At 43.2% G+C, this 25,455-nt stretch overlaps 1 protein-coding gene and 1 long non-coding RNA gene across 4 annotated transcripts in view; both read right to left on the bottom strand.

Annotated features, from left to right (window-relative positions):
• LOC144576609 (uncharacterized) overlaps positions 1-25,455 on the bottom strand; it is a 122,991-nt gene that overhangs the window by 77,264 nt on the left and 20,272 nt on the right. The window lies entirely within an intron of this gene.
• Positions 9,967-13,772, bottom strand: LOC100386300 (rho-related GTP-binding protein RhoG-like). The gene has a single exon (XM_002749217.7). The coding sequence runs from the start codon at positions 11,689-11,691 to the stop codon at positions 11,116-11,118; it is 576 nt and encodes a 191-aa protein (XP_002749263.3). The 5' UTR covers positions 11,692-13,772; the 3' UTR covers positions 9,967-11,115.

Here is a 25,455-nt window from a genome sequence, read left to right as displayed (position 1 = left end):
CTGGACTGAGGCCCCAGCCTACCTCTCCAGGCTCATCTTCCTCATGCTCCAGCCTGCCTGGTCAGCTCTAGCACAGCACCCTGAATGTCCCAGTCAGTTCCAACATCTGTGCCACCCTTCTGCTGGAAATGCCGAGGGTTAAATTAGAAAACCAGGCAAGAGCCTTCGAGGCTGTGATGCTCAACTCTCCATCCAGAGAAGGGCTATCTGGACTTGGTTTTCTTGTCTTGCTTCTTGGAGCAAGCACTCCTGGACTTGGTATTTCTGGTTCTTCTAAAACATTTCTTTAGAAATCTGCCTCCATGTGTCTGCTGCAGGTGCTGTCTGTGCCACCTCCACACATTCCAGGCAGCCTTCCTCAGGCACGTGGTCCCTCTCTGGTCCCCTGTGCCATAGTAATTAGATGATGTCTCATCATTCATTGGCATGAAACAAGTGTTGCTAACTTTTTCCTTCCCTGTCTTGACACCTGCCTTATCTTCCTGAGTAGTTCAGAACTCCTTGAGGCTGGGGCTTTGCTCTAGCCATCTCTTTCCTCCTCCCACTTAGCACAGAGGAGGTGTCAAGAGAGCCTACGCAATTTCTGGGCCCAATGTCTTGTCCATCTCCCAAGATTTCAACATGAAACTGAAGGGGTGGGCTGTGCAAATGGCCCCGTTTGCTCATTGCCTACTGAGTATTCATGGGTTAACCTGGTCTTTAAGTTGCACTCTACCTAAAAGAGGAAACTGACATACAAGCAGAAAGTCAAAATACAGTGCAACCTCTGTCAGAGGTCTATAGAAAATGTGAGGGAACATAGGAAGGAACAATCAGCAGACCAGTGCTATGATGAGCTGGGCCCAGAAAAGCTGAGCCTGAAAGGAGGGGCAGGAGTAGGCTCATTGACGTGGCGCGTGAAGCCGGTAGCAGCAGGGAGCAGGGTGGAAAGCTCAGGCTTCCCATTCACCAAGTGCCTCAAAGGTGGCCTTTTATCTCCAATTGTTAGACAGCCACAGAGGTACACGGACAGTTTTGAAAGAAGGTCATCATCATATGACTATAAACTACTGTTCCATACTTAGGATGACCAGCGTGTCCTGGTTCATCCAGGACTTTTCTGATTTTAGCACCAAAGTCCCTTCAATCCCAAGCAGTCACTTAGACCTAAGTCTGGAAGGGTAGCATGAATTATTATATGCTATAAATCCTTTAATGATCTTCTGACCAGCACAATTAAATTGTATTGTAATGCGTTTGTGCCAATGGCGTTAGTGATTTAGTTGCAAACACTTAAAATTTGTTGACCCCCTTTTTTTTTGAGACAGAATCTCTCTTTGTCACCCAGGCTGGAGTGCAGTGGCATGATCTTGGCTCACTGCAACTTCCACCTCCTGGGTTCAAGTGATTCTCATGCCTCGGCCTCCTGAGTAGCTGGGACTGTAGTTCTATGCCACCACAGCTGGCTAGTTTCTGTATTTTTAGTAGAGACAGGGTTTCCCCATGTTGGTCAGGCTGGTCTTGAACTGGCCTCAAGTGATCCACCCACCTTGGCCTCCCAAAGTGCTGGGATTACAGGGGTGAGTCATTGTGCCTGGCCCCTACTGCCATTTTTGAAAACTGTGAGGATTTCTTTATATTTTAAAAGTACTGAATGCTTCAGTCTTCAAGAGGCTCTGGCTGTGGGCAGAGGATGAGGTGTATTGTTTGGGCCCTGGGACCACCAAAAATTTAAATGTGGCTGGGATGAGAATTTAGGAGAGAAACGTGGGCTGGAGATCAATATTTGGGTGTCAACCACGTTCCGAGCCCAAGGTGATTGAAATGGACATGCTACAAATGGAGGATAGGAATGAAAATGTTAAGAGGCTTCAGCCCAAGGAGTGAGGGGAGAGTTGGTGGTTGAACTGGCCTGACTAGTTCAGTGGCTTTTGCTAGTGTCTTCAAGGTACATGTGCAATGTAAAGTCCTCAGGAACTGTCTGGAAAGTCTGCATGAAAGACCGTCTGAAAGGCTAAGGCAGGAGAATCAAATGAACCTGGGAAGTGGAGGCTCTGGTAAGTGGAGATTGCACCATTGCACTTTACCTTGGGTGACAGAGCAAGACTCCATCTCCAAAAAAAAAAGGAAATCTGTACCCACTGGCTTTGTAAGGAGGACCCAGTCTTTTTTGCATGACCCAGTTCTAGATAAAATGACACTAACGATACTTGTTGACTTCCCAGGATTGTGAAGTCAGGAGCTGATGTATACACAGGGCTCATTATGCAAATAACCTGTTGTGGCACAAACAAGGCAGGCAGATCATTTTCACATTCCCGTCCTCTCCCAGGTTTCTGCAGTTGTCTGCAGCTGCCAACGCACCGCCCTTGTCTTCCTGTAGGTATGTGAAAGCTTGTATGTGAGCATCTCTTTAAAACAATGATCTCAACGATCAGAATTGTCTGGTTGTGAGGATGTTCAATCAAGGTCAATTTCTATATCTGGATGGAAAGAGCTGGTAAGATGAGCAATAGCGCTGGGACTCAGGAGACTTAGAACCAGGTGCCCTTTGAATTCCTCTAAACTGAGGATGTTGACCTAGCTGAGCCATCAAGACTCAGCTCAGGCATGCTGAGTATGTGATTCTAGTCGACAAAAGCAGATCATGGCTAGCCGGTGCATGAAGCAGAAATGTTAAAATGTATTTCAAAACAGGGAGTTAAAATGGTAATTTTACCATCTTATTTACCCACTCAATAAATACAAATGGAATACTCACTAAAGCTCAGACATGGTGCTGGCTATTGGTGGAGCGCTGGGGAGCAAACACAGACTCTGCTGGCCCCTCTTAAGAGTCCATTGGAAGAAATCCACTGAAGCAGCAGCTACAGATGTGAGAGAGGCTGAGGGAGAGGGAGGCCGGAGAGGAGGCTGCTGCAGTAGTCCTGGCTCCCTAAGCTTGCCCATAACCTTCCAGCAGGCTGGGCCCAGCCCAACTCTACTTCCATAAGAAAATCTGTAATCCCAGCTCTGTTCACTTGAGGTCAGGAGTTCGATACCAACCTGGACAACAGGGTGAAGCCCCGTCTCTAATGAAAATACAAAAGGTAGCCGGGTATGGTGGCAGGTGCCTGTAATCCCAGCTATTTGGGAGGCTAAGGCAGGAGAATCACATGAGCCCGGGAAGTGGAGGCTGCAGTGAGCGGAGATTGCACCACTGCACTTTCCCTTGGGTGACAGAGCAAGACTGTCTCAAAAAAAAAAAAAAAACAAAAAAGAAAATCCGCTGGCTTTGTCAGGAGGACTCCCCCCTGGGGTGGAATGCTGCCTGCTGTTCATCCCTCCAGACCGCTGGGTGTCAGTGCGCGTTGACTCCTCATCTTGTGACTGAACTATTTTTAACTGACTGTCGCCATGGCTGCGTGAGAACCACGGGGAAATATGTGGCCTTTCTGACAGCATTCAAGATGCTGGCTGCCCTCTGATCTCACTTAATCCCCTGTGCACCAGCGCCAAAATAATCTGTCTTAAATCCCCACCTTCTACTGACAGAGATGGAGGACTTCTCTCTGTGCTTTCTCATCTGTAAAGTAGGGCTTTTAATTAAGACACACACACACACACACACACACACACACACACACACACACAAAACCACACAAAAACAACTCCTTTTGTGAGTCTGCTGTGGGGGGCCAAACTAGGTTATTAAGGAACAGGAAAGCATTCTGCATGTCCCAACATTAGTTTCTGTCATCAATGTCTTAGCTCACATGGCAACACCAGTCCCACACCCCACGTCTGCCCTCCTCCACCTCCAGTTTGTCACTGACTATCCTATTAGCATTCCTTGGATGTCTACAAAGTCTGAAAACATAGAACATAATTGATTTTTTTACACATTGAGATGTCCTTGATGATATTACCCACATGTGCCCATGTTTCCAGGAACACCCAAGCGTTAGCACTGGCCACCCCAGGAGGTGGGTGTTGATGGGTGCACAGGAGATCGGTCAGATTTCTTACTACATGGGTGTTATGCCCTGCATCCTTGCCTTGCCTTTACATCCTTCGGTGGGGAACATGTGTCTTTTTAGCTTTGTACCCCAGCACCCAGTACTAGGTACTGAGGATAGATAAACACCTGGTTAATATTTTTTGAATGAAGGAGGAATGAACACAAGGCCAATAGAGAGTGTAAGCCAATGAGGCGATCTCGGAGTGTTGGAATGAGTGAGGCTTCATGAGTGAGGATGGACTTGAGTCAAGACATGGGTGGCTGGAGAAGGAAGTGATGCTTCTAGAGCACCTCCTATTTAATCCTCACGTTGTTCCTGCTTCATGGAAGGGGACGCTGAGGCACAGGGTGATGAGCCAAGGGCCCTGGACCAGTCGGTTGGTGCGTGGCTGGGCTGAGGGGCACATGCCTTATGGGCTGGCTCGGAAGCTCTGGTTCCTTCCTCTTTGCTGGGCACTCTGGGAAAAGGAACAGAGTCTGGGGTGTGCTTCCATTGAAGAAGTGGCCTGGTAAATATGGCCTTGAGGCCACAAACCCTCCCTGCTCACAGTATCACAAGTTGGCCTGGAACCCTTGGCACTGAGGAAAAGCTGCCGCCAGGGGGAGGTAACGGTGCTTGCTGAGATGGAGTCACTGGAATGGCTCCTTGCATGGGTGTTATGGAGAATCTGCTCACGTAAAAGCCTCAGTAAGGGGCTTGAGCCTTACCGAGGGGCCCAAGGAGGCCTTTGACCTGGTCTTAGTTCTGCAGAGAGCCAGAAAAGCACACCTCCAACCAAGGGAAGGAGCAGAATCAGAGGGAACGCAGCTGAATGATTTCTTTCTGGGGAGGCCATGGGGACCAGTCTTACTGGAGAGGCTAAGAGCCTCTGTGATGGTTCCCATAGGCCAGAGGAGTTTTGCTGGAGACAGCAATCCTCAGGGAAGATGCTTGTGGCTTTTGCAGATGCCAAACAGTAGGTTCAACTTTCAGGAAAACCAAAGAGACATCCTGTTGGTCCTGTCTGTGCTGCTGAAAGACACTGGCTCATCCATCCAGGCTCTGACCCTCCTTCCCTGCAAGCTTTCACAAAAGAAATGACTTCAACAAAGGGGCCTGGTCCCTGCCTTCATCCTAGTTTCCTCCCCAGGCTTGTTTTTAAAAATAACTTCTCCTTTTCTTCTACCTTTGTTGGAAATTTAGAAATACAGAAAAGTGCAAAGAAAGTGAAACCCGGCTATCATCCAATTACCCAGAAATAACCACTGTTCATATTTTGGCATCTAAGTCTTTTCTCCATGTATGTATGTGTACATGTACTTATTTACAGGCATTTATTTATAGAAATGCATGATTAGGCAATGCTTTTAGAGAAAAGGCTAATATGGCTAATTGCTCAGGCTCAGGAGCCAGACTGCCTGGGTTCTAATCCTCGCTCTGTTATTTGCTGCTGCTGTGGTCTTGATCTTTAACCTATCTTTGCCTCAGTTTCCTTATCCATAAATAACCAAAGTGGCCAGTGCAAAATAGTACGTATTGTTGCCTGAATTTGCAGTTCTTTGCTGGTCGTTTGTGTTTCTTGTAATCTGCTTCCTCCGCCTCTCCATCCTTTGATAGCCCACCATCTTTGCTGTCTCATCAACTTCTCTGTATGTATTGGCTTCTGTCCACCAATCAAGAAGACTGATTACAGTGTTGGTTTTAAACATACTCAGATGTCTTCTGTTTAAAAGAATAAGCAAAACTCCTTGCTGAATGTGCTGAGCTCCTCTCTTTGTTAATTTCCCAAGAGTAGTCTATACCCATTATTTATACTTCCTCATCTGCCCATTTCAAACCTAGGCTGGTTTGCTCCTCCATAAAACTGCTTGGGACAGGGTTACGAAGAGCTCCTTGTCGCCAAGTCCACCAGGCGACTATTAGTTTTCATTCTTACCCGACCTCTTGCATTGAACACTATGCCTATTCCCACCTTCCCTCGCCTTCCCTGAGCATACACTCTCCTTCTTCCTGGTATCCCTCTCCCTACCCTCTTGCCATTCCTTCCTGGTCTCCTTCATACATTTCTCTCCCCAAGTGTGATTTTTCTCAGTCTTCTCTCCTGGTTCCTTCTGTTTGCTGAGACCCTGACTGAACTCATCCACGTCCATATCATCATTGCCTTGTCAATGTGGATGGTCCCTAAATCTCCCTCTCTCACTGGGACCGCTCTTCTGAGCTGCACATCCATGCACACCTGGACACCGCCATTAAGACAACCTGCAGAGCCATCAAATCAAAGTGCCTTCCATACAGACCCATCCCTCTTTTTGGTTTCTATCTTTGGAAAAGGTCAGAATCACATCTTTATTAAGGTGTCAGTGATGACTCTGTCAAAAGGAATGGAGGCACTAGTTACATTAATGGTGGAAGTTTTGGAATAAGAAGGTGGGGACAGGGGTGTGCAGGAGCATCTGGGTCTTCCCAATGCCAGAAGTCACAGACGCTGCTCTGCTTTATATTCTTCTCCTGAACAAGGCAGACCCTGAGACTTGACAGACAATGAACACATACAATTACTAAATGAATGAAAACTCGTGAGACCAAGAGATCACTTTGCACAAAATGCTTTAGCTGGAAGGGCTCTCAAAGCTCAACTAGTCCAACTGTGGCCCACATAAGAGTCTGTGCTTCTTAGCACATTTCCAGTGGTGTAGAGAAGAGACCCCAGACCTCCCCACTTCCTAAACAGTGTCACTTTTCCTGGGGCCACTAGGTGGCTATCAGGGACACCCCTGCCATTACCTGAGAGGCAGGGGCCCAGATGGGGACTTGACCTAGCATTGCTTTCTTGTCACCCTCCATGTTCCCCACCTTAGGCATCCTTAGAAAAGACTGGGGTTCTGTATTTATTACCGATAATTTTCTTATTTCTGGCTGGGTTTCCAGGCCCTGAAATCACATGCAGATGTAGTTTTTAACATCCTAGTGAAGAAAATGCTGTCTTTGGAAAAATTGTTTATTACAGAAATTTCAAAACATACTGAGAAGAGAGAGAAGAGTGCAATGAATCCTGTGCATTTATTACTCAAATTCCATTCAATCCCATCAAATCTGTCTCATTTTCCCTGCCATGTTTTTTCATTTGGTTTTGTTTCATTTATTTCTAGATCATTTTAAAGCAATATTTGTCAGATTCTTTGGTCTCAAGACTAATTTACACTTTTAAAAAATATGGAGGATCCAAACAGCTTTTGTCAGCTAAATTATTTATATTTACATTAAATACTTAAAGAAACTTTACAATATTTACTTATTAATTCATTTAAAAATAATAGTAATACTCATTGCATGTTCATATAAATGACATGTTTTAAGTGAAAAAAATATATTTTACAAAACAATAGAAAGAAGAGTGGCACTATTTTATATTTTTACAAATCTATTTTCTATCTGGTTTACTGGAATATAACTGGATTCTCGATAGAGAATTTTTTTTTTTTGAAGCAGAGACTTGCTCTGTCCCCCAGCCTGGAGTGCAGTGGCGTGATCTCGGCTCACTGCAACCTCTGCCTTCTGGGTTCAAACGATTCTCATGTGTCAGCCTCCCAAGTAGCTGGGATTACAGACACTCACCACCACGCCCGGCTACTTTTTGTAGTTTTAGTGGAGACAGGGTTTTGCCATGTCGGCCAGACTGGTCTCAAACTCCTGACCTCAAGTGATCCACCCACCTCAGTCTCTCAAAGTGCTGGGATTACAGGTGTGAGTCACTGCACCTAGCCAAAGCTGGATTCTTGTGTCTGCTTCTACATTCAATTGGTTACAATTTGTTGTTTGAAATGTGTGAAGAAAATCTGACCTCACATAGAGCCATAGATGGAAAATGAAGGCACCTTTTAACAGTGCTTTATGAATTCTTCCCATTTTGTCACATGAAATACTTAACAAATACATTCTGATAGGTCAAGATTTAACAAAATAAATAATTCCTATTGCTTCATGCACTATCTTCTCTTTTTTTTTTTGAGACGAAGTTTTGCTTTTGTTTCCCAGGCTGGAGTGCAGTGGCATGATCTCAGTTCACTGCAACCTCAGCCTCCCAAGTTCAAGTGATTCTCCTGCCTCAGCCTCCCGAGTAGCTGGAATTACAGGCCTGAGCCACCACGCCCAGCTAATGTTGGCCAGGCTGGTTTCAAACTCTTGACCTCAGGTGACCCACCCATTTCAGCCTCCCAAAGTGCTGGGATTACAAGCGTGAGCCACTGTGCCCGGCCCAGTACCTTCTTAAGTGAAATTGACCTTTTAAATTTTTTTCTTTCTTTTCTTTTTTTTTTTTTTTACTTTGAATAGGTAGCTATAAAGAATACAGTGACTGCTAGGACTGTTCTACACCAATGCCTTGATTCCTGTTAAGGCATCGGCAGTTTTACTCATTGCTTTTGCACCATCAGTGCAAATGTCAAGGCAGTGAAAAAGGTCAGGGACATCTTAATGTGGTTACTAAAATAGTTTTGACTCTGAAGATCTCTGAAATAATTTTGGGGATTCCCTCAGGTATCTACGGCCTGCCCTTTGAAAAGTACTCTCTTTAAGCAAATCCCAGGCGCTGTATGACTCACCTATAAGTAATTAATATGCATAACAAGGGCTTCCAGAAACATAACCACTCTACTAATATTACTGAACACAATTAATAACATGTTCTTTATAGCACTCAGCCTGTGTCCAAATTTCCCCACTGTCTCAAAAGATTTTTTTTACTGTTGCTTTGTTCGATTGAATTAGAATCCAAATTATGTCCACACATTGCATTTTTTTATGTCTCTAAAAAATCTATTTTAGTGCCCCCTGCTCTCTCCATTTTCATCCCATTTACTGCATTTGTTGGAGAAAGTGGATCATATGAGCTATACCATTTCTAGAATTTTAGGTTTGGCTGATTTCATCCTCATATTATTTAACATGTTTTTTGGCCTCCCGTATATACGTGAGTTAGCTCTAGAGAAGGGTTTCCTCAACGCCACACTGTTGGTGTTCTGGGCTGGGTAACTGTTTGCTGTGGGGGCTGCCGCGTGCACAGAGGGACTTTTAGCACCATCCCTGGCCTCCAAACACCGGCTATCAGTAGCACATTCCTGGCTGCACGTTCTACAGCCTAAAACATCTCCAGGCATTGCCAGATGTCTGGGAGGCAAAATCACCCCCAGTTGGTTGAGAACCACTGCTCTGGAGACTCCATTAGATTCCGGCTCAGCTTTCATTTTGGCAGGAACAGGTCACAGGTGGCACTGAGTATTTCTTATGACATCAACCTAATGTCTGATTGGCCCAGCTTTAATATGTAAAATTAATCCCTGAGTTCAAGTGTCAAACAAACCCGTCAACTTTAAAGATCCCTTACAACCCTTCTAAAAGTTTTAGCACCCATTGATGATTGCACTTGTTTGCTCACTCAGTACGCTGTTCTACACCTTGTTTACTTTTTAAAACTCGGTATTATGGTCTGCAGATTACTCCATAGCTGATCACAGTCTTCCTCAGTCATTTTTGCTTAATGGCTTTATTGAGGCATAATTTACATGTCATAAAACTTACTCATTGCAAGTGTATAATTCACTGAGTTTAGTGATGTGTAGCGTTAGACAATCACTGCCACCACCCAGTTTTGGAAAATTTTCACCACTCCCAAAAGTTCCCTTGTGTTCATTTGCAGTCAATCCCACTCCCAACCCAACCCCAGGCAACCACTGATCTGCTTTCTGTCTCTAGACATTTGCTTTTTCTAAACATTTCAAGGAGTCATATGGTATTTCGCGTCTGGTTTCTTTCACTCACTGTGTTCTTTTTCATTCGTGTTGTTGTGTGTATTTGTACTTTGTCCGTTTTAATTGCCTAATTGTTCTCCTCTGTACAACAACGCCATGTTTTGTTTATCTGTTAACCAGTTGACAGCCATTTGGATTACTTCCAGTCTTTGATTATTATGGATGATGCTGCTATGAACATCCATACATATGTCTTTGATTTTTTTTTTTTAAGACAGTCTTGCTCTGTCACCCAGGCTGGAGTGTGGTGGTGTAATCGTGGCTTACTGTAACTTCCACCTCCTGGGCTCAGATGATCCTCCCTCCTCAACCTCCCAAGTAGCTGGGACTACGGGTGCATGCTACCATGCCTGGCCATGTTTTTTAAGTTTTTATAGAGATGAGGTCTCACCATGTTGTCCAGGCTGGTCTCAAACTCCTGGACTCAAGTGATCATCCCACTTCTGCCTCCCAAAGTGCTGGGATTACAGGCATGAGCCACTGTGCCTGACCTACACGCCTTTGTATAAACACATATTTTTATTTCTATTGGATGGATTCTTAGAAATGGAATTTCCGGTCCCCCTCATTCATTTTACCACTATAAAGAACTCAATTGCATACTGTTTCGTTTTTCCTTTAGGCTCTTACAAATAGTGCTGCAATGGATAACATGCATATGTAATTTATTCCTTTTGCAGCTTATCAGTTTGATAGATTCTTAGACATGGGTTTGGTGGGTCAAATGGTAATCATATATGCAGTTTAGCTAGATACTCCGAATTCTCTCCATAGGGATAGAATTTTTTTTTTCTTTTGGGGACAGGAGGTTTTATTGATGCTGATGGGAGTAGGAAAGGCCCCCAGAAGCACGGGGGGCTGAGTCAGTCAGTGAATGCATAAGGCCTGGGCACAGAGGAACAGGTTAGGGCACATTCTCCTCAGGATTCTGTGGCTCCCTCCTTGGAGAAGGCAGAGAGCATCTTGGGGGTACAATTCCAAGAGCAGCGAGGGCAGAGGTTAGAGATGGCTGAGAGCCCCTAACCTGAGGAGGCACCACAATAGGCAGCAACAACTGTGTGGAAAGCTGGATGAACTGGTCAGTAGTGGAAAACGGGAGAGGGGGCACTGGGTTGGCCCCTTGGGGAGGGCTCCAACCCTGGCTTGGTGAGCTCGTGAGAATACCCGGTGTTCCCAAGCAGAGCAGGGCAGAGCCCAAAGTTCCTTTCTCTGCAGGCCTCTTTAAGGAGAGAAAGGCAGTCAGAGAAAAAGGCATTCAGTGAGCCCCCTGGAAAGGGGTGCCGGAATTAGTCCTTAAGGCACAACTGGTGGGGGGAGGGCAGGGGCAGCCTCCAAGCCGAGTGCCAGGGTCACAAGAGGACACAGGACCCCCCATGCTTGGTTGGCGTGGGGTTGAGAACAGCCCAGACAGCCTCAGCAAACACTTCCTTGACACCATCCTGCTGCAGGGCTGAGCATTTGAGGTGGCGCACGGTGTGGATCTGCTTGGCCAGTGCCTGGCCCTGCTGTGGTGTGTTGGGTGCCTGGCCCTGCTCCTTGAGGCGCTGTAGGGTGTCAGGCTGGGCTCTCAGGTCCTTCTTGGTGCCCACCAGCCGGATAGGCACATCAGGGCAGTGGTGGCACACCTCTGGATGCCACTTGTGCTGCACGTTCTCATAGGAGGGCGGACTGGCAATGGAGAAACAGATGACTAAGACATTGGTCTGAGGGTAGGAGAGTGTACTGAGGTGGTCATAATCCTCCTGGCCCGCAGCGTCCCACAGGTTCAGGTTCACTGTATGCCCATCAACTGTGCTCTGAGCACTATAATTGTTGAACACGGTGGGGATGTACTCTTTGGGGAAAGCATTAGTTGTATAGCAGATGAGCAGGCATGTCTTGCCCACAGCCCCATCACCCACCACCACACACTTGATACTCTGCATCGTGGGTACAGTTGCTGTAGTGGAGGCAGTGCCTCCTCTCTCTTCTGGAGCCCTCTGGCTGCAGTGACCTGAGGCGGGGGAGCTGGGGGCGGCGGCAGCGGCTCCTCATCCTGTATAGGCACCGAAATCTGTGAGAGTCGTTTTCCACAGTCTTGGCATCAGCATCTATCACTCAACTTTCGTATTTTCATGAATGGATGAGAAATGTATCTTAGAACACCCAGATACATAAGACAAGTTCTCCATAACTTATAAAGAGACTTGGACTCCCGCACAATAATAGCGGGAGACTTTGACATCACATGTTGGACGGATCAATGAGATAGAAAATTAACAAGGACATTTATGATTCGATTTCAGACCTGCAACAAGTAAATTTAGTGAATATCTATAGAATTCCTCACCCCAGGTCCACAGAGCATACATTTTTCACAGTATCACATTACACCTATTTTGAAAGTGACCACATAATTGGAAGAAAATCACTCTTCAGCATTTGCACAGCATTTCACAGACTTAAATGAAATATTGGTTGGCTGTTTGTTATTTTCTTCCCTTATCCCTTTCTGTCTCTGCTGATAAGTACAATTATCTGCATAAAAGAGGTTTTTAATACCTATTTTTAGATTGCATTCCAGCCTGGGCAATAGAGCAAGACTCCTGTTCTCTCTCTCCCTTTCTCTTTCCCTTTTTCTTTCAAAAAAACAAAAACAAAAAAGAAAGAAATGTATCTCAGTGACTTTCTCATTAGAAATGCTATATTTTCTGATGTATACTTTGTCATTCATTCACTCACTCATGCATTCCTTCATCCATCCCATGTCACCAAGAGGCACCACCCTATAGGTTACTCTTATTGCTCTTACTGTTGCCAAAAGTGCCAGGTTCAGTACCAGCTCTCAACAGGGCAGGACATATTCCTGCCACTTTGGAGCTTATAGTTTGATAAGGAAAGAAAAATTAATGTATTGATAAGTTAGAACATGTTCACATGGTGGTAAGTACTATGATGAGAATTGAAAGAGGGTGAGGGGGCAGATGAGTGGATGACATCCATTTGTTATTTACTGAGCCTGGGTTCTAGATAAAGGGTTAGGGTGCTCCTGGTCAAGATGTAGACAGAGTCTTTGTTAAGGTGACTGGGGGAAGTATGTAGGTTCTGAGAGGTCATACAGAGCAGAAGGCACAAGCTGACACTCCTGTACTGAATCCTGGGAACAGAGAGGAGCAGATGTGGTCTCGGTTCACAGTCCATATCTGGGAGAAAGACAGGAAATTGAGCCACGCAGTAAGAAAAGTGCCTCCATACTACAGTGGAAACCTAGGAGAAGGCATTCCAGAACTTTCCTAAGGTTGTTCAGGGGTCAGGGAAGGATGCACAAGGCCTGGGAAGACGAGTGAGGGTAGCTGGTAGCCCTGCAGGGAGAGCAGCTCAGGCTGCTCCTGGGCATAGAGCACTGCCCTTCTGGTGGGACTGTGAAGTAGCCAGAGTCTCTTTGGAACAAGCCTCTTCTTGTCCTCCTACTTTCCGTGTTTACACAGTTCCTGGGACCTGGTGGCTTGTGATCTTAGGCACTTTACTTCTCTCCATAGGTGTATCATGGGGCCCAAAGATGTCCACATCCTAATTCTTGAAACCTATGAAGATGCGAGTTTGCATGGCAACAAGGACTTTGGAGATGTGGTTAAGGATCTTGAGAAGGGGAGATTATCTTGGGTTGTTGGGGAATGAGGGGAGGGCTGGTGTAATCACAGCATCCTTATAAGACCTCAGCAAGGCTGGGTGTGGTGGCTCAAGCCTGTAATCCCAGCACTTTGGGAGGCCGAGGTGGGTGGATCATGAGGTCAAGAGATCGAGACCATCCTGGTCAACATGGTGAAACCCTGTCTCTACTAAAAATACAAAAATTTAGCTGGGCATGGTGGCTCATGCCTGTAGTCCCAGCTACTCAGGAGGCTGAGGCAGGAGAATTGCCTGAACCCAGGAGGCGGAGGTTGTGGTGAGCCGAGATCGCACCATTGCACTCCAGCCTGGGTAACAAGAGTGAAACTCCATCTCAAAAAAAAAAAAAAAAGAAAAAGACCTCAGCAAGAGAGTTGGAGTTAAAGAGGTGGAGGTCGGAGTGAACAGCCAGGAGCCAAAGAATGTGGGTGTCCTGTGGGCACTGGAAAAGGCCAGGAAACAGCCTCTTCCATGGAGCCTCCAGAAGAATATGGCCCTGCTGTCCCACTGATTTTAGCCCAATGAGGCCCATTGCTGACTTCTGACCTCTAGGACGGTAAGATAAGAAATCTGTGTTATTTTAAGCCACTAAATTTGTGATGATTTGTAATAATAATATATCAGTCTGTTCTTGCACTGCTATAGAGAAATACCTGAGACTGGGTAATTTATGAAGAAAAGAGGCATAACTGGCTTATGGTTCCACAGACTGAACAGTAAGCATGGCTGGGGAGGCCTCAGGAAACTTACAGTCATGGTGGAAGGCAAAGGGGAAGCAGGCATGTCTTACATGGCTGGAGGAGAAGGAAGAGAAGGGGGAAGTGCCATATCCTTTTAAATAACTAGATTTCCATCACAAGACAGTACTAGGGAGATGGTGCTAAGCCATTAGAAACCACCCCATGATCCAATCACCTTCCACCCAACCCTATCTCCAACCCTGGGATTACAATTAAACATGAGATTTGGGTGGGGACACAGAGCCAAACCATATCAAGAAGCAATGGGAAATGAATACAACAACATTAGTTTCCTCATCCTTGAAATGGAAGTAATAACAGCTCCAACTTCATAGAGTTGCTGGCTGTGAGGATTAAAAATCAAATGCATGGGCTGGGCACAGTGGCTCATGCCTGTAATCGCAGCACTTTTGGAGGCCAAGGCTGGCAGATCACCTGAGGTCGGGAGTTCGAGGCCAACCTGACCAACATGGAGAAACCTGTCTATGGTAAAAATACAAAAATAGCCAGGCATGCTGGGGCATGCTTGTAATTCCAGCTACTAGGGAGGCTGAGACAGGAGAATTGTTTGAACCCAGGAGGTGGAGGATGCACCGAGATCATGCCATTGCACTCCAGCCTGGGCAACAAGAGCAAAGCTTTGTCTCAAAACAAAACCAAAAACAAAATGCATGCTAAGGAGCTTAGTAGGGCACCCAGCCCCATAAAGGTGGATGCTGGTTGTTACTGCTCCTGCACAGCCCTGACAGGACCCAGCTCTTATCTTGTTGCCAATTAAAGCCCCAAGGCCTCCATCTTTCCTTCATCCCCCTCCTCATCCCTTAAATCCGGACAACATGGGGAGTTCACAAATAGCCTTCAGGTTGATTGAATCATTGAATTTTATATTTTGTTTATCTCTTGGGTAAAAATGCTTCTTTGCTGATCTAACACTCATTTCTCTGATTATGAATAAACTTAAGCATTGAGTCATGCATTTAATGTCCATTTGTATTTCTTCTTTCGTGACTTGTCTACTTATATCCTTTGTCTATTTTCCTACTAGAGTGTTCATCTTTTTAAAATTCACCTATTTGTCATATAAGTTTGGAATATTTCCTCAAATAATCATCTGTCATTTCATTTTATTTGTGGTGTCTTTAGCTGAAGATCTTTCAATCATGTCTTTTATAGCATCTAACTTTTATTTTATGCTTTAAAAGTTCTTTCTGCTAGCAAGATTATAAAATTTTTTCTAATTTTTTTGGTAACACATTTATGATTTTATTTTACAATGTAAATTTTAAACCATGTAGCATTTGTTTGGTGTCAGCAATAAGGAATTAATTTATTCCCCCAAGCAACTTATGCATGACTTGAATATTCATTCCATCACCAATGGTTTGCGATTACATATTCATCATTCATTGATTTTCTATATATACTTTGTTTTATTATTCATGAATGTATTTCTTTGCCAGTAAGATATTACTTCTAATTATCTATGTAGCAAATTTCTAGTACAACAAAAATACTGGAACTTTTTCTTTTACATTATCTGCCTTTTCAACATTTCATGCATTTTTCTAAACAAAGCTTGGTGTCAATTTAGTTAAGTTTCAAAAAATTTATTTTTGAGACTTTGAAATTGTGTTAAATTTCTAGATTAATTCTTAGAGTATTAATGTGTTCACAGATTAAGACTTTTAATCCAAGTTCACAATGTGTTCTTTTATTTATTGAAGTCTTTTTAATGCTCTTCAAATAGTGATTTGTGACCTTCTCTATATACATCTTGTTGAGGAATAGTAGAGTAATATTTGTGTCCTTAGCTCTTGTCATAAAGCTTCTAAAATCTTTGGAATTTCCTGAAAGATAAGGGTGATAGGAGCATCTTTTGTTCTAATGAGGTGATTCTTTGTGGGCTCCCAGATGCCTTTAGGTCGGGGCTTATCTCCATAAAGAACTGGCCTTGATTAGAAGCTTGGAACTTTTAGTGCTCCTCCCCAACCTCCAAGGAGGAGAATGAGCAACTCATCAATGGCCAATGATTTAATCAACATGCCAGTGTCGTGAAACCTCCATGAAAACCTCTAAACAGTGTAGCTCGGAGAGCTTTGGGTTGGTGAACACATTGAAGTATTGGGATGGTGATGCACTCAGAGAGGGCAGGGAAACTCTCCCCAACCCCACCCACACTTTGCCCTAGGCATCTCTGCTGTTTTGGCTGTTCCTGAGTCATATCCTTTATACAGAAATGGTAAATGTATGTTATGTGTTGTATTAGTCGATTCTCACACTGCTAATAAGGACATATGTGAGACTTGGTAATTTATAAAGAAAAAGAGGTTTAATGGACTCACAGTTCCACATGACTGGGGAGGCCTCACAATCATGGTGGAAGGCAAAGAAGGAGCAAAGGCACATCTTACATGGTGGCAGGCAAAAGAGCATGTGCAGGGAAACTGCCCTTTATAAAACCATCAGATCTCATGAGACTTATTCACTACCACAAGAACAGCATGGTAAAAACCCAGCCCCATGGTTCAATTACCTCCCACTGGGTCCCTCCCATGACACGTAGGGATTATGGAAGCTACAATTCAAGATGAAATTTTGGTGGGGACACAGCCAAACCATATCATGTGGTTTCCTGAGTTTGCGAGCCTTTCCAACAAATTATTGAACCTGGAGTTAGGGCACAAGAAGGTGGGACTCCTTGACCTTGTAACCAAGTCAGACAGAAGTGTGGGGACTCTGGGGACCTGATACTTGTGGCTGGCATCTGAAGTGAGAACGGTCCTGTGGGACTGAGTCCTTAAACCTGTGGAGTCTGGTGCTAACTCTGGGTAGTTAGTGTCAGAATTGAATTCCATGTTAGATATCCAATTGGCGCTGGAATTGGTTGGTGTCAGAAGGGGAAAAAACCTACAAAACCTGTCTATTCCTTTTGAAGTTTTTCCTAACCATTGCTATTGTGAACAGGCTCCTTTTCTCATTATGCTGTCTAATTCTTATTGGTGGTGATACAGGAGTTAAGAAGAAATTAGAAAGATGTTGAGGGTATGTTAGTCTTCAATAAGGTTTTCCTTTTAATGAAAAGCAGCCCCCAAATCATTTTCTTTTCTAAGAAAGAGCAGCTTGTAAAATCGAGCTGCAGATATAGGCAAGCAAGCTAGAAGTTTGCACAGGTGAATGCCGGCAGTTGTGCCAATAGGAAGAAATTACCTGGGAATAGGCATGATCAAAATGGCAGCTCCATCTTCTCTCCTCCTTGCCACCCACATGTACAGCAAGGAGCAGACACGATGGCAGCTGACCAAGTAGAAAGCTCATTTGCATAATAAGATTGTGGGGGTGACCAGCCTTCCACCAGCACCATGTAAACCATGTAAACGTCACACCTGGTTGAACCAATCTGCGGGCCCTACATAAATCAGACACTGTCTCCTCAAGCCTGCCTATAAACTCGGCTGCAGCCCACGCTTTTCCCCTCTCAGAAGTGTCTCTCTCACACAAGACAGCTGTGCTACTCTCTCCTTTCTTCTGCTTATTAAACTTTCTCCTCTTTAACCCATCCATAGGTGTGTGTGTGTTCCTGTTAATCTTAGCGCAAGATGACCAACCCTGGGTATTTACCCCAGACAACGATGCCACTTCAGTGGTGTATGGGATAAGTACTCATTTTTGTGCATTTATTGTGTAAAATTATTGATATGTCTTTTAGTTGTGTTTCCATGGTGTATGTTGGGTTTTCAAGGTGGGTAACAACATTATCTGCAAATATTTATGTTATCGCTAACATTTTAATATTCATGTCTTTTTCTTTCCTTGCTCATTCCATCCTGGTTTTCAGATCCAGATTATAGCATCTTTTATTTTTGGCAGGGGGTGCAGAGTCTCCTTCTGTTGCCCAGGCTGGAATACAGTGATGCAATCTCGGCTCACCACAACCTCCACCTCCTGGGTTCAAGTGATTCTCCCCCCAAGTAGCTGGGATTGCAGGTATGAACCACCAGGCCAGGCTAATTTTTGTATTTTGAGTAGAGATGGGGTTTCACTATGTTGGCAAGTCTAGTCTTGAACTCCTGACCTTGTGATTTGCCCACCTTGGCTTCCCAACTCATTACAGGCATGAGCTACTGCACCTGGCCCAGATTACAACATCTTGAAGGCAAGTAACTTTGGTGTTTTATGCATGCACTGTCACGTGTCAGGTCATGGGACCACTGTAGGCAATAGTTCAGGGGCACTGGGTCCTGTGTTCGGATCCCACCAGGAGGGCCACACCCAGGCTGGCCCAAGGCTACATCATTCTCCATTACTGTACAGTGAAGCCACATGTGGAGCCAGGAGACTGCTGTGTCAAATCTAAGAAACCCAAGTAAGGATGGAAACAGGAAAGTAAATGGCAAGGACAGAGACCAGGGGAGTTGTACACAAGCAAGAATGGATGTGATCAGTGGGTAAACAGGTATATGAGAGGTGGGTAAGAACCTGAGAACATAAAAGGCGAGGGTTTCTGTCTTCTATGTGTGCCTGGCCATGCCTGGCTGAGACATCATGACTACACATCAGCCATTTTTGTGCCTGCCTCCACTGTACTATAAATGAAACAAAGGGTGAGTAAAGGCCTTGGGAAATGAAGGTCAGTTATCAATTGGGCAGTGTCCAGGGAGCAAAGCAGCAGGCAATGGGAACCGGCCATCAGGTCCTCTTCATTTAGTGTTCCAAGAGCTTTAATCCTAGAGCGTTTGGCTGTGGTCCCTTTATGCTCGACCTGGACCTGTGAGTTCCCCCCGCTTCACTAAGTTTGTGAGAGATGTTCCTGGGCTCTGGGCTCTAGGCTCCTGCTGCAGAGATGGCTCTCCTAGTGCCTCAGCCCCAGCAGCACCCCCAACTGAGACTGTTTGCAGAAAACGGGCCTCAGCCATCCCACTGTTGTTGCTCTTCTGTCTGACGTTGCAGAGTTCCCCAAAGTGGGTTTTCTAGAAACTCTGCATAGGTTAGGTTTTTCCATCATTTTAAAATAATCTGGGATACAGCTTGTTAAAAAGTTAATTCCTGGACCCTACCCAGGATACATAGAATCAGGGTATTTAGACACAGAAGTGTACATTTTCAGTAAGCTATCCAGGTTGTCCTGTGGCTATTAAGTTTTCAAATTGTTTTTTTTGTTTTAAGGCAGTGGTTCTCAAAGTGTGGTCCCTGCATGAGCATCACCTGGGAACTTGTTAGAAACGCAGATTTTTAGGCCTCATCCAGACCTCCTGAGTTAATAACTCTGGGTTTGAGGCCCAGCATTCTGAGTTTTTTTTTTTTTTGAGACAGAGTTTCACTCTTGTTACCCAGGTTGAAGTGCAATGGCATCATCTCGGCTCACCGCAACCTCTGCCTCCCGCATTCAAGCAATTCTCCTGCCTCAGCCTCCTGAGTAGCTGGGATTACAGGCACACGCCACCATGCCCAGCTAATTTTTGTATTTTTAGTAGAGACAGGGTTTCACCATGTTGACCAGGATGGTCTCGATCTCTTGACCTCATGATCCACCTGACTCGGCCTCCCAAAGTGCTGGGATTATAGGTGTGAACCACCATGCCTGGCCTAGTATTCTGAGTTTTGACAAGCCTCCGGGGGATTCTGATGCACATTCAAGTGTGAGAACCCCTGGATTAAGGCAAGCTTTCTCCGCGAAGTCTGCACATGAGAATATTGTTAGAAAACCCCCGAGGATCTTTTAAAAATTAGCAATGCTCAAGAGATTCTGGTTGAATTGATCCAGTGGAGCCTGGGCATTCTTTTTGCATATGTGTATTTTATTTGTTATGTACTTATTTAATAGACTTTAGTTTTTAGAGCAGTTTTAGGTTGATTGCAAAATTGAGCAGATGGTACAGAGATATCCTATGTGCGCCCATCCTTGCAAGTGTGCAGCCTCCTCATTATCAACGCCCCCTTCCCAGAGGGTGAATTTCTTACAAATGATAAATCTGTAGTGACAAATCATTATCACCCAAAACTGCAGTTTACGTTAGTGTTCACTCTTGGTGTTGTGTGTTCTGTGGGTATAGAAAAATGTATAGCAGCATGCATCTGCTGTTATTGTATCATATACAGTGGTTTTCTGCCCTGAAAATCCTCTATGCTCTGCCTAGTCATCCCTCCCTCCCCACTATTGCCTGAAAGCCACTGATCTTTTTGAGCCTGAGCGATGATTTTAACATGCAGCCAGAAATGAAAATGATGGTTTAGGACAGTGGTTCTCAGGGAATGATTTCGTATCCCAGGGGATGCTTGGCAAAGTCTGGAGATATTTTTAGTTATCACAATGGGTGAGGGGTGGCTGCTAAAGGCAGCTGGAGGAGAGAATCCAGGGATGCTGCTAAACCTCGTGCAGAATAGCCCCTGACAACAAAGAATTACCTACGTGGAGATGTCAATAGTGCTGAGATTGAGACACTCTTGCCCAGGGGAGCAGTCATGCTCAAGAATCTCAGCACCTAGACTTAGGTTAAAAAAAAGTATATATTTGCTGGTACCCTCTCATTCTCAGAAGCAAAAGACATTACATCTAGTTTAATTATTCCCATCTACATGACAGCATATACAGATAAGCTTACACACACTAACATTTTGCATTCATAAAAGGTGTCCCCGATATACATATAAGCACACACATGCAGATAATGTACGTGTTGCCCACACATGCGTACATGCTGACACTCATATTTACTAAACCACACATGCATACACAGCCACACACCCCACCATAACTCAGAGTCATTAAAGCATGCACACACATACATACATGCACGCACTGTCAATCCCATTCATCAAATGGCAAACGTCCCAGGGGCACCCAAACTTCTCCTGCCCTCCCTGGCCCTGTTCTCCCTTTGTCCTACCTGAATAACTGTCTTCAGAGGCCTGGGTGTTGGGCTTGACACAGTGGAGGCTCCCCATGCCAAGGTCAAGGCTGCATGTCCATGGGGTGCTGGCCAACCAAGCAGGGTGCAAGGGGGCTCTACTGGGTAAGGCGTTTGGGAGATGCATGAGAGTGCAGGGAGAAGGGACCTCAGGTCCCAGACATGCCAGGAACCTGGGAGGGGTAAGGGCAGGGAGAGAAAAAGGAGCCAAGCTTATGCTCAACTAGCTCAGGAGCGGAGAGAGTGAGAAAGGGAGGACTAGGGCGAGGATGGGCTGAGGGATGGGCTGAGGCTCTCTATGGAGCACACTGCCATCGCTGTCTGTATCTGTTGTCTTCTCAGCTGCTAAGGGTCCACTAGACACTGTTTTAGACACTTGGGCACTTCCATGCGTATCTTTAAAGACTGTAGTGGAAAGAGCACTTGTTTCTGGAGACAGGCAGGTTAAGTTTGGATCCTGGGTCTGCTACTTGCTGGCTGTGTTAATCATGGGCAAATTTCCCAAACTCTTATCCTTGGGTCTCTTCTGTGAGGAGTGGGCATAACAATACCCATTCTAAAAGGTTTTGTAAAGATTAAATGGCAGGAAATGTATACATTGCTCATAAATTACTTGGCATAGAATATGCCCCTAGCAGTACTAGATTCCTTCTCTTACCCTCTCTAGATACTTGCATGTATTCGTGCTATTTATTCCTAGAATAAAAGCCTTTTTATGCTCTTTTGAACTGGAAAACACTCCCAGAAATAGGATAACAGGGTCAAAGGATATGGTCACTTTGATGATCTTTCATTTTTATTGTTAATCGCTTTTCAAATACTATTTCTGGATATTTTCCCAATGGATGTCACTCAAAACATGAAAAAAGTTATGTGTGAAGTTGTTATTTATAATTGCAGTGTTATTTATAAACAGTTATACAATAGGAGGATAATCACTGACTTAACACTTTTAGGAATAAGGCAGCATGGAGACAAATAATTAATGGTCAAGCCGCTTAGGATATCACCTCTTGATAGGTTATTAATCAGCCATGGAAATAAGAAGAACATAGACTAAGTGGTAAAATCAGAAACTCTATATGACCAAATGAAAAGAGAACATTTGAAATTGATTCTCAACAATCATTACAGGGGCTGTAATACACACACATTGGAATACAAGTTTAGATAACTCTTTAAAGTGAAGCTTGGCAAACTTTTCTGTAAAAGGGCAGAGAGTAAATATTTTAGGCTTTGCAGAACAGTTAGTCTCTGTCATAACCACTCAATTCTGCTGTTATCGTGTGGAAGCAAACATACAGAGTACATGAATGAATGTGTTTTAATAAAACTTTATTTTCAACCACAAGTTGCAAGCTGGATTTGGCCCTTGGGCTGGTTTGCCAATCCCTACTTTCAAGTGAGAGTATTATGAATAAATGAGAATATTTTTCTTTCTAGGTTTCCTTTTGTAACCTTACTATGTGATCATCTTTTAAAGACTTAAGAAAAAGATGGGCATATAATATAACAATGGGCAAAAGTCCTGACCTGATGATTCACAGAAGGAACATCAGAGTTCCATAAGCATATGAAAAATTAAATATTCATCTTTTTTCAAATACAAAATGAAATTTTTTAAAAGCCCTAAAATATTTAGTATTTACAGAAGTGTAGTGATATAAGCATGTTATTAGAGAACGAGTTGGAAAGTAAATTGACACTCCTGTCTCTGGTTAGAAAATTGTTGATATGCCGAGACTTTTCTAATCATTCAAAGTCAATCACCCCCATTTCCTAGAACCTGTCATTACATAATAATTGAGCTACAGAAAGAGTTTTGTGTTATTGATTATGGCAAAAAAATTTTAAACAACTTAAGTGTCCAACAAAAGGGAAATAGCTCATGAATTATGATGAAATAATAGAATTATGATACCATATGATGGAATAACATATACCATTAAAATTAAATTTTTAAGCAGGAATAGCCAGAAATTTTCTGAAAAAAAAAAAAAAGTAATGAGGGCTGGTTAATCTTACCAAATATTAAAATAAAATGTAAAATCAGAGTAATTAAATTAATGTAAGATATGTATTTTGCTACACAGAAAACTGGAAAAGAATAGAAAGTTCAGCAATAAACCCCAAACCATGTGGTAATTTATTACGTCTTACAGGTAGCACTTCTCATCAGGGAGAAAAATATATTTATTAAGGAATAAACAGTGTTAGGGCACCTGCAAGGCTATTTGAAAAGAAAAATGAATCCCTACCTCACACCTTCAAATTAATTCCATATCAAAGATTTAAATGAAAAAATAAAATTATAACTTACTTTTAAAACTAAAGGAGTTAAAAAATAAGCTCAGAGATTGGAAAGCCTTTTAAAGTACAATATAGAAGTCACAAACAATATGACTATAGTATAATATGCATTTTTAATTTTTTCAGTCTTGCAATGTCAGATAGAAAATTATAAAAAATGTGATAGCACATCCTCTTCACATGGAGGATCTGGGAAAACATCATCCTATATATTGCCAAACTGAAATTTGCAATATCTAACTAAGTAAAAATTCACATATCTTTGGACTCAACAAAAATTCACTTTTAGATACTTATTTTAGAAATGTAGTTGCACATTTAAATGAAATATATACAAAGTCATTGTATAGTTCAATACTGCTTATAATAGCAAGAAATTGGCAACAAAAATTTATGAGTCTATCAATAGGGGCCTTGTTAACATATTGTATGTATTATACAATGAAAAATTAAAAATTATACAACTGTATAGATGCCAATGCTTTATCCTTATTGATATAGAAATGCTGCAATATATTTGGTTAAGTGAAAACAGCATAGTGAAAAATTGTGTGCATATTAATGCTGAAAATTTTATGAGGGAAAAAAATAGAATGTATACCTGTAAAATATGCAGACTGTTTCTGGAAGGATATTTGAGAAATTTGTAAGAGAGGGTGCATCTGGGGAGGATAAATGAGTGGTTGGATAGGGAAAGGGAAATAAATTTAGTTTTCATTATATACATTTTTGTACTTTTTGAATTTATAAGAAAAGCATTACCTGTTTAAGATAGAGTTTTCAAATATTATTTAGTAACATGCAAAAATATTTTTCTCAACTATATTTCCTACTTCTCCACTTGGATGGCTAAGAGACATCTAAAAGTTAACATGTCTAAAACTAAACCCCAGGTACTTCCACCAGAATCTGCTCCATCTGCCATTTTTCTCATATCAGTTAAGGGCAACTCCATTCTTGTAGCTGTTCAAGCCAAGACACTTGAAGCTATCCTTGACTTCTCTCTTTCATCCAGTGTGTCCAGCTCTGGCCACACTGGCTTTCTTGTTATTCCTGGGAAATGCCAAGCACATTCCTGCCTTAGGGCTTTGTACCACCTGTGCTGTCCTGCCAAGAAGAACCTTCCCCCTAATCTGTATGCTTCTCCCCCTTCTAATCCAAGTCTTTGTCCATATTTCACCTCGCTGAGAACTAACCCGCCCTCTACCCAGCGCTTCTGACCCATTTTCACTTTACTTAAAAAAAGTATAGGGTATTCGTTACCTTTAGCATAATATCTAATGTCCTTCCTTTTATATTATCAGTCTCTTCTCACTTGACTAAGCTTCATGAGGGCATTGATTTTTTTGTGTGTTGTCTTTTTTTTCTTCGTTGTTGTTTCCCCAGTGAGCGTGTCTGGCCATAATAAGCCCACAATAAATATTTGCTAAATGAATGAGTGAATGAATAAATGAAGGAATATAAAGTTTATAGACCACAATATAAAATAACATATACAGTATTAGTTTTGTAAAAAGTGCATATAAAACATTTGTAGATTGTTTTTTCTAAAATATGTTACATTATGAGCACTTGGCAATATTTTTTCCTTCCCTCACACATGAAAGAATATTCTATCATTAATTGCATAGCCTCTTGTCCTACAATTTCCAGGGGAAGGAATAGATCTCCAAGTTCAGACTCTTCCAAGCAGAATTGAGAAAATAGGTAGAAAGAAAAGATGAATTGCAAGGAATGAAAGAAGTTAAAATAATTTAATATTGGGAATGAGAACAGAGTCTCTTAGAAGAAGAAGGAAAAGGAGGTGGGGGACAAGAGACAAACACCCAGGTGGCAGGATTTAGGATGGGTTTTGTTGGTAGTTGTGAGTGAAGGGTTACGAGCACTTTTGGGGAAGCTACAGGGAGATGGCAAGAGAAAGAATGGGCAAAAAAAATCTGTGTTTCCATAGATTATAAATTGTATTTCCTTGAATTTTCTTTGAGAATCTCCAGTGAAGAGCTCAGTTGCTATTGATCACTTTTGGAGAGAGATTTTTTTTTTCTCCAAACTGTTCCAGGACTGGATCACAGTGATTCCTGGGTTT

The sequence above is a fragment of the Callithrix jacchus genome, chromosome 6, assembly GCF_049354715.1.
Source record: "Callithrix jacchus isolate 240 chromosome 6, calJac240_pri, whole genome shotgun sequence".
Taxonomy (NCBI): Eukaryota; Metazoa; Chordata; class Mammalia; order Primates; family Cebidae; genus Callithrix; species Callithrix jacchus.
The sequence above is the reverse complement of the archived record's forward strand: the minus strand, read 5'-3'. Positions and strand labels throughout refer to the sequence as shown.

Excerpts from the sequence above, each read along its gene's own strand:
- LOC100386300 (XM_002749217.7), bottom strand. The coding sequence starts at position 11,691 with ATGCAGAGTATCAAGTGTGTGGTGGTGGGTGATGGGGCTGTGGGCAAG.